Here is a 12,120-nt window from a genome sequence, read left to right on the forward strand (position 1 = left end):
ATACCTTTCCACAAAATTCTTGCATTACATTTGCAGTTTTTAGGGTGTTTAGTTCATTCAGTCAAATGGATGAACTTTGGTTAACGGTTTTGATTTTATTATATCTGTTTAATGGTCTGGTTAGTCTTACAGTGCCTGTTTAATGCCTCAGCTACAACATTGAAAAGCTTGAAATGTTCAGTAAATATTCCCTTTTTTGCTTGCTTACTGAGCAAACACAACAAATTTAATCTGAGAGGTACAGAGGGTGATGTTGCATTATATATGTAGTTTTTCATCGGTGTCAGCATAAACTAGAGAACCTTCTTTGTACAGCTGCTGACTAAATCCTTTTAACTCTAATTGTGTTGAAGAGACTCTTGGTTTCTATAATTTAAAAAATTATGACATTCTAAATGACTGCATTCACAGACATTGGAACAGCAGCTCAACACCAAAAGATATGTTTGAAGTGAAACACTTTGCTGAATTTAGAACAAAATTGCTTAAGTAACTGTATTTTCATTTGCTGTAAGAGTTTAAATATGTAAAAAGATAAAAGCTAGTGTTTGTCCCCATAGTCAGTAGAATAATTTGGAGCAATTGGAAGGGCTTGTAGTCTAGCTTCAAGAAAAGGCCTCGAGTTAAAGGAGGTTTTCTGAGAGCAAAAATGAACCCCCTGGTGACTTACATTCACAAATTCTTACATCTGCATAGGAAGGAAGACTGAAGCATGTACCACTTGAATTGTGATATATGACAGTCTGAAGTCTCCCAAGTTCAGCGTAAAACTTACATATGCTTAATGTCACTCATTAATGCCTATAAAAGCATGGATTTCAGCCTCTGTGGAGAAATACCTTGATAGAAATAGGCACTTTCGTACATCTTTCATTCTCTTTAGTATCATGGGATGGAGTTTTTCTGGTGTGTATGTTGTGATTTCTTGGGTCATGTTAATTTCCTATCTGTCAGAGATATACAAGATGTGACCATGACCTTGCGTTGCTCCATTCAACTGGGAAGTGTAATAAAACAGCTTTGAAATAAAATATTTCTAAGGAAAGAACTTTCTGCTAATAAAAATGCTGAAAACTTCTCTGGTCGTCATTTAAATCCCAGAACATATTTATTAATTTCACTGTAATTACCAGGAAAAGAAAAAAGCCTGATAGTTTTAGACTTGTAAAGGATCTTGAAATAATATTAGTCTGCTCCAAATTAGCTGTTGGCTTGTTTTCAAATAATGATTCATGGTGGTATTTTACTAACCCTATTTTATTGTCTTGAATAGTTCAGAACTTTTGTTTAACTTGCCAAGCAGTGCTGTAAGTAGTCCTGCCCTTAGTACTTCAGAACTTAAAGGAATATATATATATTTTTTGCTTCAATTAAGCCTTTTGAAGAAGAATCCACTTTATATTATGTGTAAACTTTGTCATTTAAAGCTGGGACAATCCAATTTGAGTATGTGTGACGGCAGTTTTCTTGACAGCTGTGTTTAAAAGTGGCTACACTCATTGGAGAAAAGTTTAGGGAAAGATGAATGCAAGAAAATTAGGGTGTATGTTACCTGGCTTCTACATACACTGTCAATACTTCCTACAAAGAAGATGATTTACTTCCCCTTCAAGACAAGTGAACCAAGTAGGTGCTCTTGAGAAAAAGAGCTTTCCTCATAGATAATAATAATTAGACAGTTGATGATGAGAGAAAAGGCATTAGGAGTCAGTATTGGGAAAATTGTTTTCTAGGGTACCTTAAACTGAAGGCTTGGCACATAAATCCTGGGCTCCTGCATGTAAACCATCCGTACGGAGCAGCTAGGAAAAGGAGAAGTGGGGAAAAAAACCCAACAAATTCTGAAGATGTTTGTAGGAGCATTTCAATTTCATCATCTGTATATTATAAATTTACAGAAGTTTTAATTTTAGCACATAGTGAATTATACTGGGGTAGAAGACAAAATACTATTTCAATTGGAAGAGAACTATTCTCTAATCAAACTGCCTTAGCAAGTTGGGGTTGACCAAGTTGAAATGTGTTAAGGGTGTTGTCCAGTTACCTCTTGAACACTGACAGGTTTAGGGCATCAACCTACATTCTAAGAAGCCTGTTCCAGTGTTTGACCACTCTCTCAGAAAAGAAATGCTTACTGATGTCCAGTCTAAACCTCCCCTGGCATAGCTTTAAACCATTCCTACATGTCCTGTCACTGGCTACTAGGGAGAGAGCTCAGTGCTTTCCTTTCCACTTACCCTCCTGAGCTGTAGAGAACAGTGAGGTCACACCTCAGCCTCTTTGTCTCCAAACTAAATTGGGGGTTGGAACTAGTGATCTTTAAGGTCCCTTCCAACCCAAACTATTCTGTGACTGTACAAAACTAGACAAGCCCAAAATCGTCAGCTGCTTTTCATGGACTTTCCTTCCAGCCCTGATACTAAATTTATCAAAATAACTCCCAAAAGAAAATACCTGTGTATGGGATGTCAATATGATTTGCATTCACCTTTTCTGTTGACTTGTTGGAAACATATTATCCTGTTGTATACTGATACAAGTCAGAAGTCTGTCGCTGGGAGATGTCAAGACTACCTCTTTTAATATTGATTTCAGAACAGAAAGTAAGTAAGCAAGACCTTGGCTTAGTTGAGTATATATTTTGCCACTGGTGCTCAAGGAGTCTGGTTTTACCCAGTGTGCATGCCATAGGTCAGTAAAACATGCACTTTCATGCTAAATTTAAATTAGCACAAGAATCACTTGGACAATGATTTTATTATTGTTAACAACTTCCTTACAATTGTTTTCCTTGTAGAAAGGGAATGTTATTTGCTCATGTTTTGAATCATAGAATAGTTAGGTTTGGAAAGGACCTTAAGATCATCTAGTTCCAACCCCCCTGCCATGGGCAGGGACACCTCACACTAAACCATATCACCCAAGGCTTCATCCAACCTGGCCTTGAACACTGCCAGGGATGGAGCATTCACAACTTCCTTGGGCAACCCATTCCAGTACCTCACCACCCTTACAGTAAAGAACTTCCTCCTTAGATCCAATCTAAACCTCTGCTGTTTAAGTTTGAACCCATCACCCCTTGTCCTATCTCTACAGTCCTTAATGAAGAGTCCCTCACCAGCATTCCTATAGGCCCCTTTCAGATACTGGAAGGCTGCTATGAGGTCTCCACGCAGCCTTCTCTTTTCCAGGCTGAACAGACCCAACTTTCTCAGCCTATCTTCACACAGGATGTTCTCCAGTCCTTGATCATCCTCGTGGCCCTTCTCTGGACTTATTCCAACAGTTCCATGTCCTTTTTATATTGAGGGCACCAGAACTGCACACAATACTCCAGGTGAGGTCTCAATGAGAGCAAAGAGGGACAGGATCACCTCATTCAACCTGCTGGTCAGGCTTGCTGTGAATGTAGAGCAGATTCTCAGGTGGAACTGAAGAGGTAGGTAAGAATGCAAGAAAAACAGACAAGAACTTTTGTAAAGCTTGATATTTCAACTATAAAAATGTGCATTGACATCTATAATATATATATCAATTTTTGATCTTTCTACTACAAAGGCTTTCATTTTGCTTAATTTTATGCCAAAGAATAGTCTTAGCAGAAATAATTCCTGAATATACAGTTAAGCAAAGCTGCAACATTGAGATTTCATGCTTTGTAATGGGATGAAATAGCAGTTAGTCCCGCATTATCTCACCCTGATAATCTAGAGATAAAAAATTCCTTTTGGATTGTTTCCTAACATTTTAAGCGGGACAGAATAAGAAAATTCTTTGCATTTTTCTTGCTTTCAATAAAACCTTAAAAAAAGCAACTTATGAAATTGAACATCCTTCTGCTGTGGATTGTCTGATTCTTTAAAGATGTAAATAAGTAAAACTGAGTGCAGACAACTAGAATAAACACTATGTTTAAAAACAGCTAGAGAGCTCATGATTAGAATCAAGGGAAACTATGCATAGCAAAAAAAAATGAAGTTGGGAGGCTTGTAAAAGGTTTTTTGACAACTTAATCTGTTGGATTTGTCTGAGTGATTGCAGTGATTGTTAAAATGATAAAGTACATAGGTGTCATATCTGATATAGCAGCAAAAGCTAGCTTGATATTTGAGAGCAATTCAAACTGTTCTTATGGGTCAGTGACATTCTGAAAACATGAGAATTTTTTTCCTCTACAGAGATTTAGTTTGTATTGTATGTTCTAATGGAAGATGTACAGTATGATGCGTATCCCACTCAGTGCTGCAGGGATTTAGCTTACCCGTGAATGGTATAATGACAAAAAGCTATGTTTTATCGCTTCTTGTAACCAGATCCACCAACAAAGGGAATAGTTTCCCTCTGGCAAAGTAAAGCATTGAGGTTAAACACCTCATAATCCTTCAACAGGGGAGTCTTTATATTGATTCCTCCCTTTCCCAGTAAGTGCAGGTATTTATTGTAACTTAGCATTTTTTACTCCAGTGAATAAGTGAAAAGTAAGAGTGCAAAATAAGGTCTTCTGCTATATTATTTTTGTATCAGTATGTTTAGACACCTGTGGTATACACAGTACTTCAAAAAGAAGATACAGTCTATATCCTAAACTATTTCACAAATAGGCTCTGTGTTTTTATGGATGTAATGTTACTGGTATCAAGAGAAATAACACATCCCTCTTATGAATATGTGCATGAGGAAAGTACAATTAAGATTATACACAACTATCAAGTGTTTGTCCGTGCTGCCAGAAACTGAAGGTGTTACAGGTCTACTGCAATATCTACAGTTCTCATTTACTCCATCCCCAGTTTTGCTGGAGCAGTTGTCATGATTGCTTCTGCTGCTGCTTTATCTGCAGCACTGTTAGTGATTGCTTTACAGACCCGTGACAACTACTTTGTGATAAATAGCTGTGAGAAATACGTTGATTTTCAGCTTTCTGCAGTTCAATGCCAAATGCAGGAGACCAGCCACCCTACCAGTTAGTTTTCTCTGAGTGATTGGAAATTGGGCTTTTCCTACTCCATCAAGTTTCTGTCACCATTTTTGTGCTACACTTGCACCTGGGTTGAAGCCCTGCAATTCTAGTTGGTTTCGCTGTTCATGTTCTAATGTCAGTGAGCCTGGATCTCAGCTGGATTTTCAAAGGGATGGTGTTTATCAGCAGCATGTTTTCATCTGAGACCAGTTCCTGCAGCAAAGTAGGGAACATGGTTGTGCATGTCTCTTTGAGATGCTTGTGGTCCAGTCAGCTGGGGGTTGGTGACACCAACAGTATGAGGAAGAGTAGGACTTCCTCAACGAGGGCTGGTTCCAGCTGGGAGATGGCACCTTTCAGGAGAAGCACCTGTAATGACAGTGTCAGGTTTATCTGTGGTGCTGTTAGTTATTTCCTTACACCTTAGAACAGGGCACAAGAGTCCCAGGCAGTGCCTCTGTGTTGCCCCATGTCAGGGCAGTAACCCCAGAGGCTGTAATTTTAGTCCAAAGTTCAACAGGTTTATTGTTCCTCCAGGGAAAATGATGGGAAAAGTACTTCTACATCCGAGCTTCAGTCTCTGCATCTGCATGCTGTGAAATATAAAAATTAGTTCCATATAAGTAGTATGAAATAAATCAAAAATCAAACAGCCAGGGCAATATAAGGAGTTACAATAGGAATTTATAAAGTTTTAGGAAGGTATTCTTTGGATAAGTTAGTACAAATGTTTTGGAGTGTATTTTTAACAGACTTAAAAAAGAAGTTACTATTGGTGTAGGCAGGAATATTCCTATTCAAAATCATATTGGTATCTCTTTCAACCTTTCAGGTTATTGGCAGCTGCTAACACAGGTAGAGAAATCTTCCAAATATGCTTCAAAACATGGGCTGTTCTCCTAATTTCCTGTTTTATGGCTACCTTCTGCAGGGTTTTTTGTACCTGCTGAGGAAGCAGCTAGCATTTATCCTTGTAGTGTGAGGTGAAGAGGGATACTTACCTTTCTCACAAATGACGTTTCTGAAGAAAGACTGCAAAAGAGTGTCTTGGAATATCTGGATAACTCTAGATAAATTGTTCTCTGACACATTCAGCTTTGTATTCCCCTGAAATGCATTAGGTTAACAAAACAAATACACTGCAAAAGCAGTAAACCATCCACAGTTTTTATCATTAACTGTTAAATTCATTTGGAATGATCCCATGCTGAGGAACAAGTTCATGAAACATGGCTTCGTGCCATGTAATGTCCAGGTAGGTAATGTGAAGGCTGTAGAACTTGCTTTCAACTCCCCTGTAACACCCATGCCAATCTATTAACTCTCATGAGAAAACTCCTTCAGTGCTGTAACTCGAAAGGAAACTTTGGCTTCATTGAGAACCTAAAGGCAGGATGTGGCCGAATGGCCACAGTGTTCCCTCAGGAAACCAGATCACTAGTCATCATCATTCCCAGGCTGAAAAATATGTAAAGCAGTAGGAATTTTTTATGTGTGTGAACTGCCTCTATTTAAGTTGATATTTACACAAAGGCACAAATGCTTTCTGTTACCTCGTTGTTCAAAATACTGGTAGAAATGCTGAGGTTATAAGTGCTTATTTAGGCTGGAGTGGTGAGTATTAGAGCTGTCATAGTCCATTCCAAACCAGTGCCCTGGTCATCCTCCTGGTATTATTATTTCCTACATTAAACTTTCAGCTGTTATAACAACACTTTGTAAAAACACCACTTTTCCTTTTCACCATGTTGCATAGAAAGATGCTGGACAACCAGGTACGAGTAGAGAAATGTCTGGGGTTTTTGACCAATCTGTTTCTCTTTTCTTTATGTAGTTCCTAATTGCACAATGCTCAGTCTAAACTCTGCCATTACGAAAGGACGGGATAAAGCAAAGAATCTGTTAAATAGGTGCTGAGACTTGCAGTAAATGTCGGGAGAATAGAGCCTGTCATTTTCTTCCCCATTCCCTTCTCCCCCCTTGGAGCATAGGTTAGATTTTAATCAGTGACTGTAATTTATGTAATAACTTGGTTGTGCTAGTCCCATCACAAACAACTGTGATTGTCACTTTCTGCTATCAAACTTGTGAGAACGAAGCATGGAGGTAATTTAATACACAGATCAACTTGGCTTTTGTCCCAGCAAAATAATGGAATTCACCATTTCTTTCTCATGAAAACTGATGAGGATGGTTTTTAATTCTTGTCTAGACTTTTTTAGAGTGATGTTATTTAAACTGGCTACAAGAAAGTGTAATACTTCAAAAATTAGATACAGCAGCATTAATTAAGTGGGAAAGATCCGGTTTTGCCATGCATTTCTGTATTTTAGAGCATAACTAAAGAATTTGGGGGGGCATAGTTTTCAGGGATAACTTTTTCCTATTGACCAGTATAATAGAGTCATCACAACAGCTGCAAGGGATTGGTTACACTGGTGGAATTCAGCCGGGTGTACACAGGGGTTTTTAATGCATGCTTTGCGAAACAAAACAGTTTGATAGCAGGTGTGACCTTTAACCCACCCGAACTTTGAAGAACTTAATCATCATCATTTGTTCAGCACTGAATATATTTTGCAGGTGGAGGAAGCAGAGGGAAATGTAGTTTGGGTTTGATGGGAAAAAGGGGAGGATGGGGAATGGTCATGTTTGGTATTTTACCCCTTTTGGGTAATCCAGATTAGTTAAAGTTAACTTTTGTTAGTTCTGCGTAAACGAGGTTGTACATTGTGCTGAGAAAATTTGTTTTGTCACATAGTTACAGAGGCATAATGGAAAGACAGTAAAGCTTGAAGAGATTTAAAACCCATTTACTAAGATATTTGCATGCAGAAGGGGCTGTGAGAGCTGTGGAAACATACAAGAACATACAAGAAGAAACATACATGTGAACATACAAGAAGATGCATTGAGAAGGCACCTGCATTGTCCCCACAGCTTTATTGATCATGTTAGTCCTTCCCAACAGTTTGTCTTGCCAGCTTTTTGAGGACAGAGGCTAAATTGAATATGAGTGTGTGCTGTTTAAATTAATTCACATCTTAAAGTATCTGGTTTTTATAATCTATTTGCTTATTCATGTATGGGAAGAATTAACTTGACATGTGTATGTGTATTTCATGCATTTTCAATTACTCTCTTTTTTTCCTCCTTCCAGGCCAGCCAGACCATTCAAGTTACCAAAAAGGTGAGGTCTAATACTGTCACATGTGAGGGTTTTGGAATTATAAAGGCAGTAAATGAGCTGATAGCAAAGCTGTTATGCCACACACAGTGCAAGAATAAGGAATGTTCAAGGAAAATAGTAGGCAATCAAAATAAAGCAGTTTTAAAAAGAAGGATGTATTTCCTTATGCAGTGGGTAGTGGATTTCTGAAACTGCCACAGGAGATTGTGGAGGCAGATAGCATCAGCAAGTTCAAACAACATTTAGAAGACTTGATATGCAGTGGGGTCCCTAAATAAACACTGAAAGAACGAGCCAGGGACGACAAGCACTTTTAACATCTCTAAGCACACATCTGTGACTCCTGGGGGAGCAGGAAGGGGATAGGACCATAGGAGGTCACCAAAGAGACTACATGTCTCCATAAAATCCTGTCCATACTGTGACAGGATTTTAAAATCTGTGCTGATTTCAGTGTTCCTTGTTTTCAAATAGTTTATGACATTTTGAATCACAATCTGCCATTCTCTGTGTGCATGTACACTTTCTGTACAAGCTTAAAAGCTCTGTGACTCAGTCCCTTTTTGATTAGGGGTTATTCTGAGAAGCAGCTTGGCTGTGTCATTAGTAATAATAAAATAACCTTACAGAAAAGGTCAGAAGATTTAATTGTAATGATCTTTCATCTTTCCTAAAGCCAGAAACCCCATGCAATCATGAGCAATGACTTGGACTGTATATGCTCTAAAAAATGGCAGTCATAGAAAACAGAGCAACTTAGCTGAAGCTGTTAGTGCATCAGTAATAGTAACCAATAGGAAACCATTTCAAGTGAAAATACATTAGAAACATAATCCACCTTTAGGATTTGCTTTCAGTAAGGAACAGGCCTGTTTGCTAAATACCTGTTTTGAGTTACATAAATGTTAGTATGAATTCGGTCATACAAATAGCTGTAGATCATAGCAATCACTTCACAATATACAGTATGTTTCTGTCTCTTTATGTGACACTGGGTAGTGGTTTAACCTGAATATTTCTGCATGTAAGTACTGAATTGAAAAGTTTAACACTATCCACGTGTTATGCTGTTTCTTCCTGGGAAGGAAAAGCAAACACTATCTGTTTTTTTACTTTCTCCTTTTGAAGATGGTATCTGAGGTCTTAGATCCCCCTGGGGCAAATTGCTTGAAACTAGTCTTTTAGTGGTGCTAAATGGGTGAGATAACTCGAGATTGAATTACTGACTGTATCTCCTAAGCATTTTTAATTATTTAAAACATGAAAATAGAAAAAAAAAAACAAAACCAAACCTTTTTCAGGTATGTGAAAAACACGAGGAGGAAAGAAATGAATGAAAAGTATGTGCATTTTAATAGTACAAGGCAGCTTGAGATAGTGTTACTATAATATTATAACAACTGGATTGAAAGCAATGAAATGGAATAAAAGAGATTTCAGTCAGTGTCATAGTTATTGAGAATTCATTATTCAGTTTGGAGGAAAAAAGGAAAAGAACGTGTTCGTGTAGCTGTATGTCCAGTTTATTACTCAACTGTAGTTTTAAGTAGGCACCAAAAAGCAAGAGGTATTATCCTGATTTAGGAAAGTGCTTAGCACTAAGGATGCCCTTTTTTTAACGTGATTCCTTGTCTGAGGAAGTGATTTAAGCGTTTTTCTTTTGGACTCAGACGTTTTCAGGCAAGTGGTCATTTACACAGAGCCCGAGTCAGGGCAGTGACTTACTTTGCACAGAAAATAAAAAGTAACTAAACTCATTTTATAGCTTTTTAAGGGGTGAAAAATAAAATCATTGCCATCTGTTTTTCCGCTTACGGTGGGTTGGGATCGAGGCTGGCTGTAGGCAGCTTGGTTTGAGCCAGAGCCCTCAGCAGCACCAAGTGATGCTCAGACAACATTAAAACGTGCCGTGTTTAGTGTTTTTAGCAATCTAGCCCAGGTCAGCTTTGCAGGTGTAAACAAGCACTTACTGTTTTCTGTCTGTGCTTTGTTAACATGTTAAACATATCACCTAGGACATAGTGAGGGAAGAATTTAACCAGTGTAAGGTCTGCCAAGCTGAAAATGGAAGTGTAGAGGCAACATGTCAAAGTGATAAATCTGGCTCTAGTGATGAATAGGAAAATAAATATTTTGGGTGTAATTTTTATGACTTCAGAGCAAATGTCTGTAATAACTAGTCCATCGAGCTTGGTGTTTAGGAAAACATTTAGTCCTATAAATAGGAAAATTCTATTAGGTCATTTACTTCCCTTCACTTTTACTTTGTACAATTGCTCATTTGGCAAGCTGCCCCTTTGTGATTCAGTTTAATAAAAACTTACGCTTCAGATTACTTTTGAAGCTTTTGCTAATTAACCTCTTGTGTGAGAACATAAGAATTATTCCACGTTTACCCTAACGGGAAATTGAGGTGCACCCAGCTCTTTGCATTTCCTTGCTCCTTAAAGCTGTTCTTGGACCCTTAGTCATACCTGTTTCCACATGCAAGGGCAAGTCAGCAACAAGCTGGCTCACTGCCGTTGCTTTTACAGTTGGAAAACTGGGAAGCTGTTGCTAGAGTGAAGGTCTGGGCATTCCCCCCCTTCTTAGCAATGGGGCAGAAAATTGCTGTACAGCCAATAATTCAACTGTGTGTAGATAATGAGCTGCTCTGAACCGAAAATAACCATAATCTTGTAAGAGAGTAGAAATAAGTGAAGGAGCACTCTGCTATAAACTGTCATGTTACATTGCATGTGAGTTGAGGAGGAAATAAGAGCATAGATCTTTCTGCTCTATATTTAGTGTGTACAGAGACACACTGTATCAGTATTGAATGATTCATAGCCTGTAATTATTTTGCTAATGCCTTTTAAACTTGATGGACTTTCTGTACTCTCTTTGCTCAACAGATTAGACAGTGTTGCCCTTGAAACATAAACTCTATGAATTCAGGTCTTTAGTGTTAAAGGAGTTATCCAGGAATTAAGATTTCTGGGTTTCATTTTTATTTTCTGCTACTTTCTTATCAATTTAACTAATAAAATAAATATTTTATTTTTATCAAATAAAAATATTTGATAAGAATGATGAAAATAAGTTTTACATACAGAAATTCTTTCATGCTTAAATTTTAAAATTAACTAAGAGTTAAAATCCAAGGATATGATTTATACTAGATTAAATTAATGCTGACTAGTTTATGTATCACATCACAACTCCCTTGCGCCTTTGAATTTACAACAGATTTTATGGACCTTTGGTATTTCGGGTTTGAGGTGTTTTTCTTTTAATGACTTTTAAATATAGAGGAAATGTTTTCCATTGGACTCTACTTTAAAAATTATTTTTTCCTCTCTTTGATATTCTTCTTAGAAAAGCTTAAGCTTTCAAAGAAGAAACTGAAGTTTTCTATCATTAAGTCTTGAACAAAGCATCTATTTTCTAGTGGTCCACAACCATGGATAATATCCATCCTAAAAGCTAAGTACTAAAGTTAAGGAAAAAGTAGTCATAAAAAGAAGTGTGTTTAGTCTTAAACATTTTTCACTTCACATATATACCCTTTTTTTCCCCCCCATTTTTTAATGTAAAAGCATTTTATTTAAATCATTGCTATGACAGTCTTAAATGCTGAACATGCACTAAATAATAGAAATGGCTGTTTCAGTAGCTCATAATTAATTATCTCTGTAGCAGCACAAATTAAATCTAGGATAAAGCCTACGTTTTTGCCAGAATTCCTAGGGGGAAAAATAGCAGTCTGATAGGAGAAGCTTTCCTATACAACAGTAAAAAGTTTCGTTAGGGAGACTTGATAGAAAGTGTTGGGGTGTTCTTTTGTTTTCTTACTTCAGTAAAATAAAGGAGTAGAAATAAATTGTTTCAAAATGGTTTCCATCCATTTATGATAGCTACCTTAATTTACTGGAAGTATAACAAAGAAAACAGGTCAGTGTTTCAACACGGTTCTTTAGACAGGCATGGA

The 12,120-nt window shown here is 37.4% G+C and overlaps 1 protein-coding gene across 1 annotated transcript in view; it reads left to right on the top strand.

The window, feature by feature from the left end:
• DISP1 (dispatched RND transporter family member 1) overlaps nt 1–12,120 on the top strand; it is a 40,182-nt gene that overhangs the window by 15,254 nt on the left and 12,808 nt on the right. The window contains exon 3 of the mRNA XM_034061074.1: nt 8,121–8,150. Within this exon, the coding sequence (XP_033916965.1) occupies nt 8,121–8,150 (30 nt within the window). The remainder of the gene's footprint in view (nt 1–8,120; nt 8,151–12,120) is intronic.

Source organism: Melopsittacus undulatus, chromosome 3 (genome assembly GCF_012275295.1).
Source record: "Melopsittacus undulatus isolate bMelUnd1 chromosome 3, bMelUnd1.mat.Z, whole genome shotgun sequence".
Classification (NCBI taxonomy): domain Eukaryota; kingdom Metazoa; phylum Chordata; class Aves; order Psittaciformes; family Psittaculidae; genus Melopsittacus; species Melopsittacus undulatus.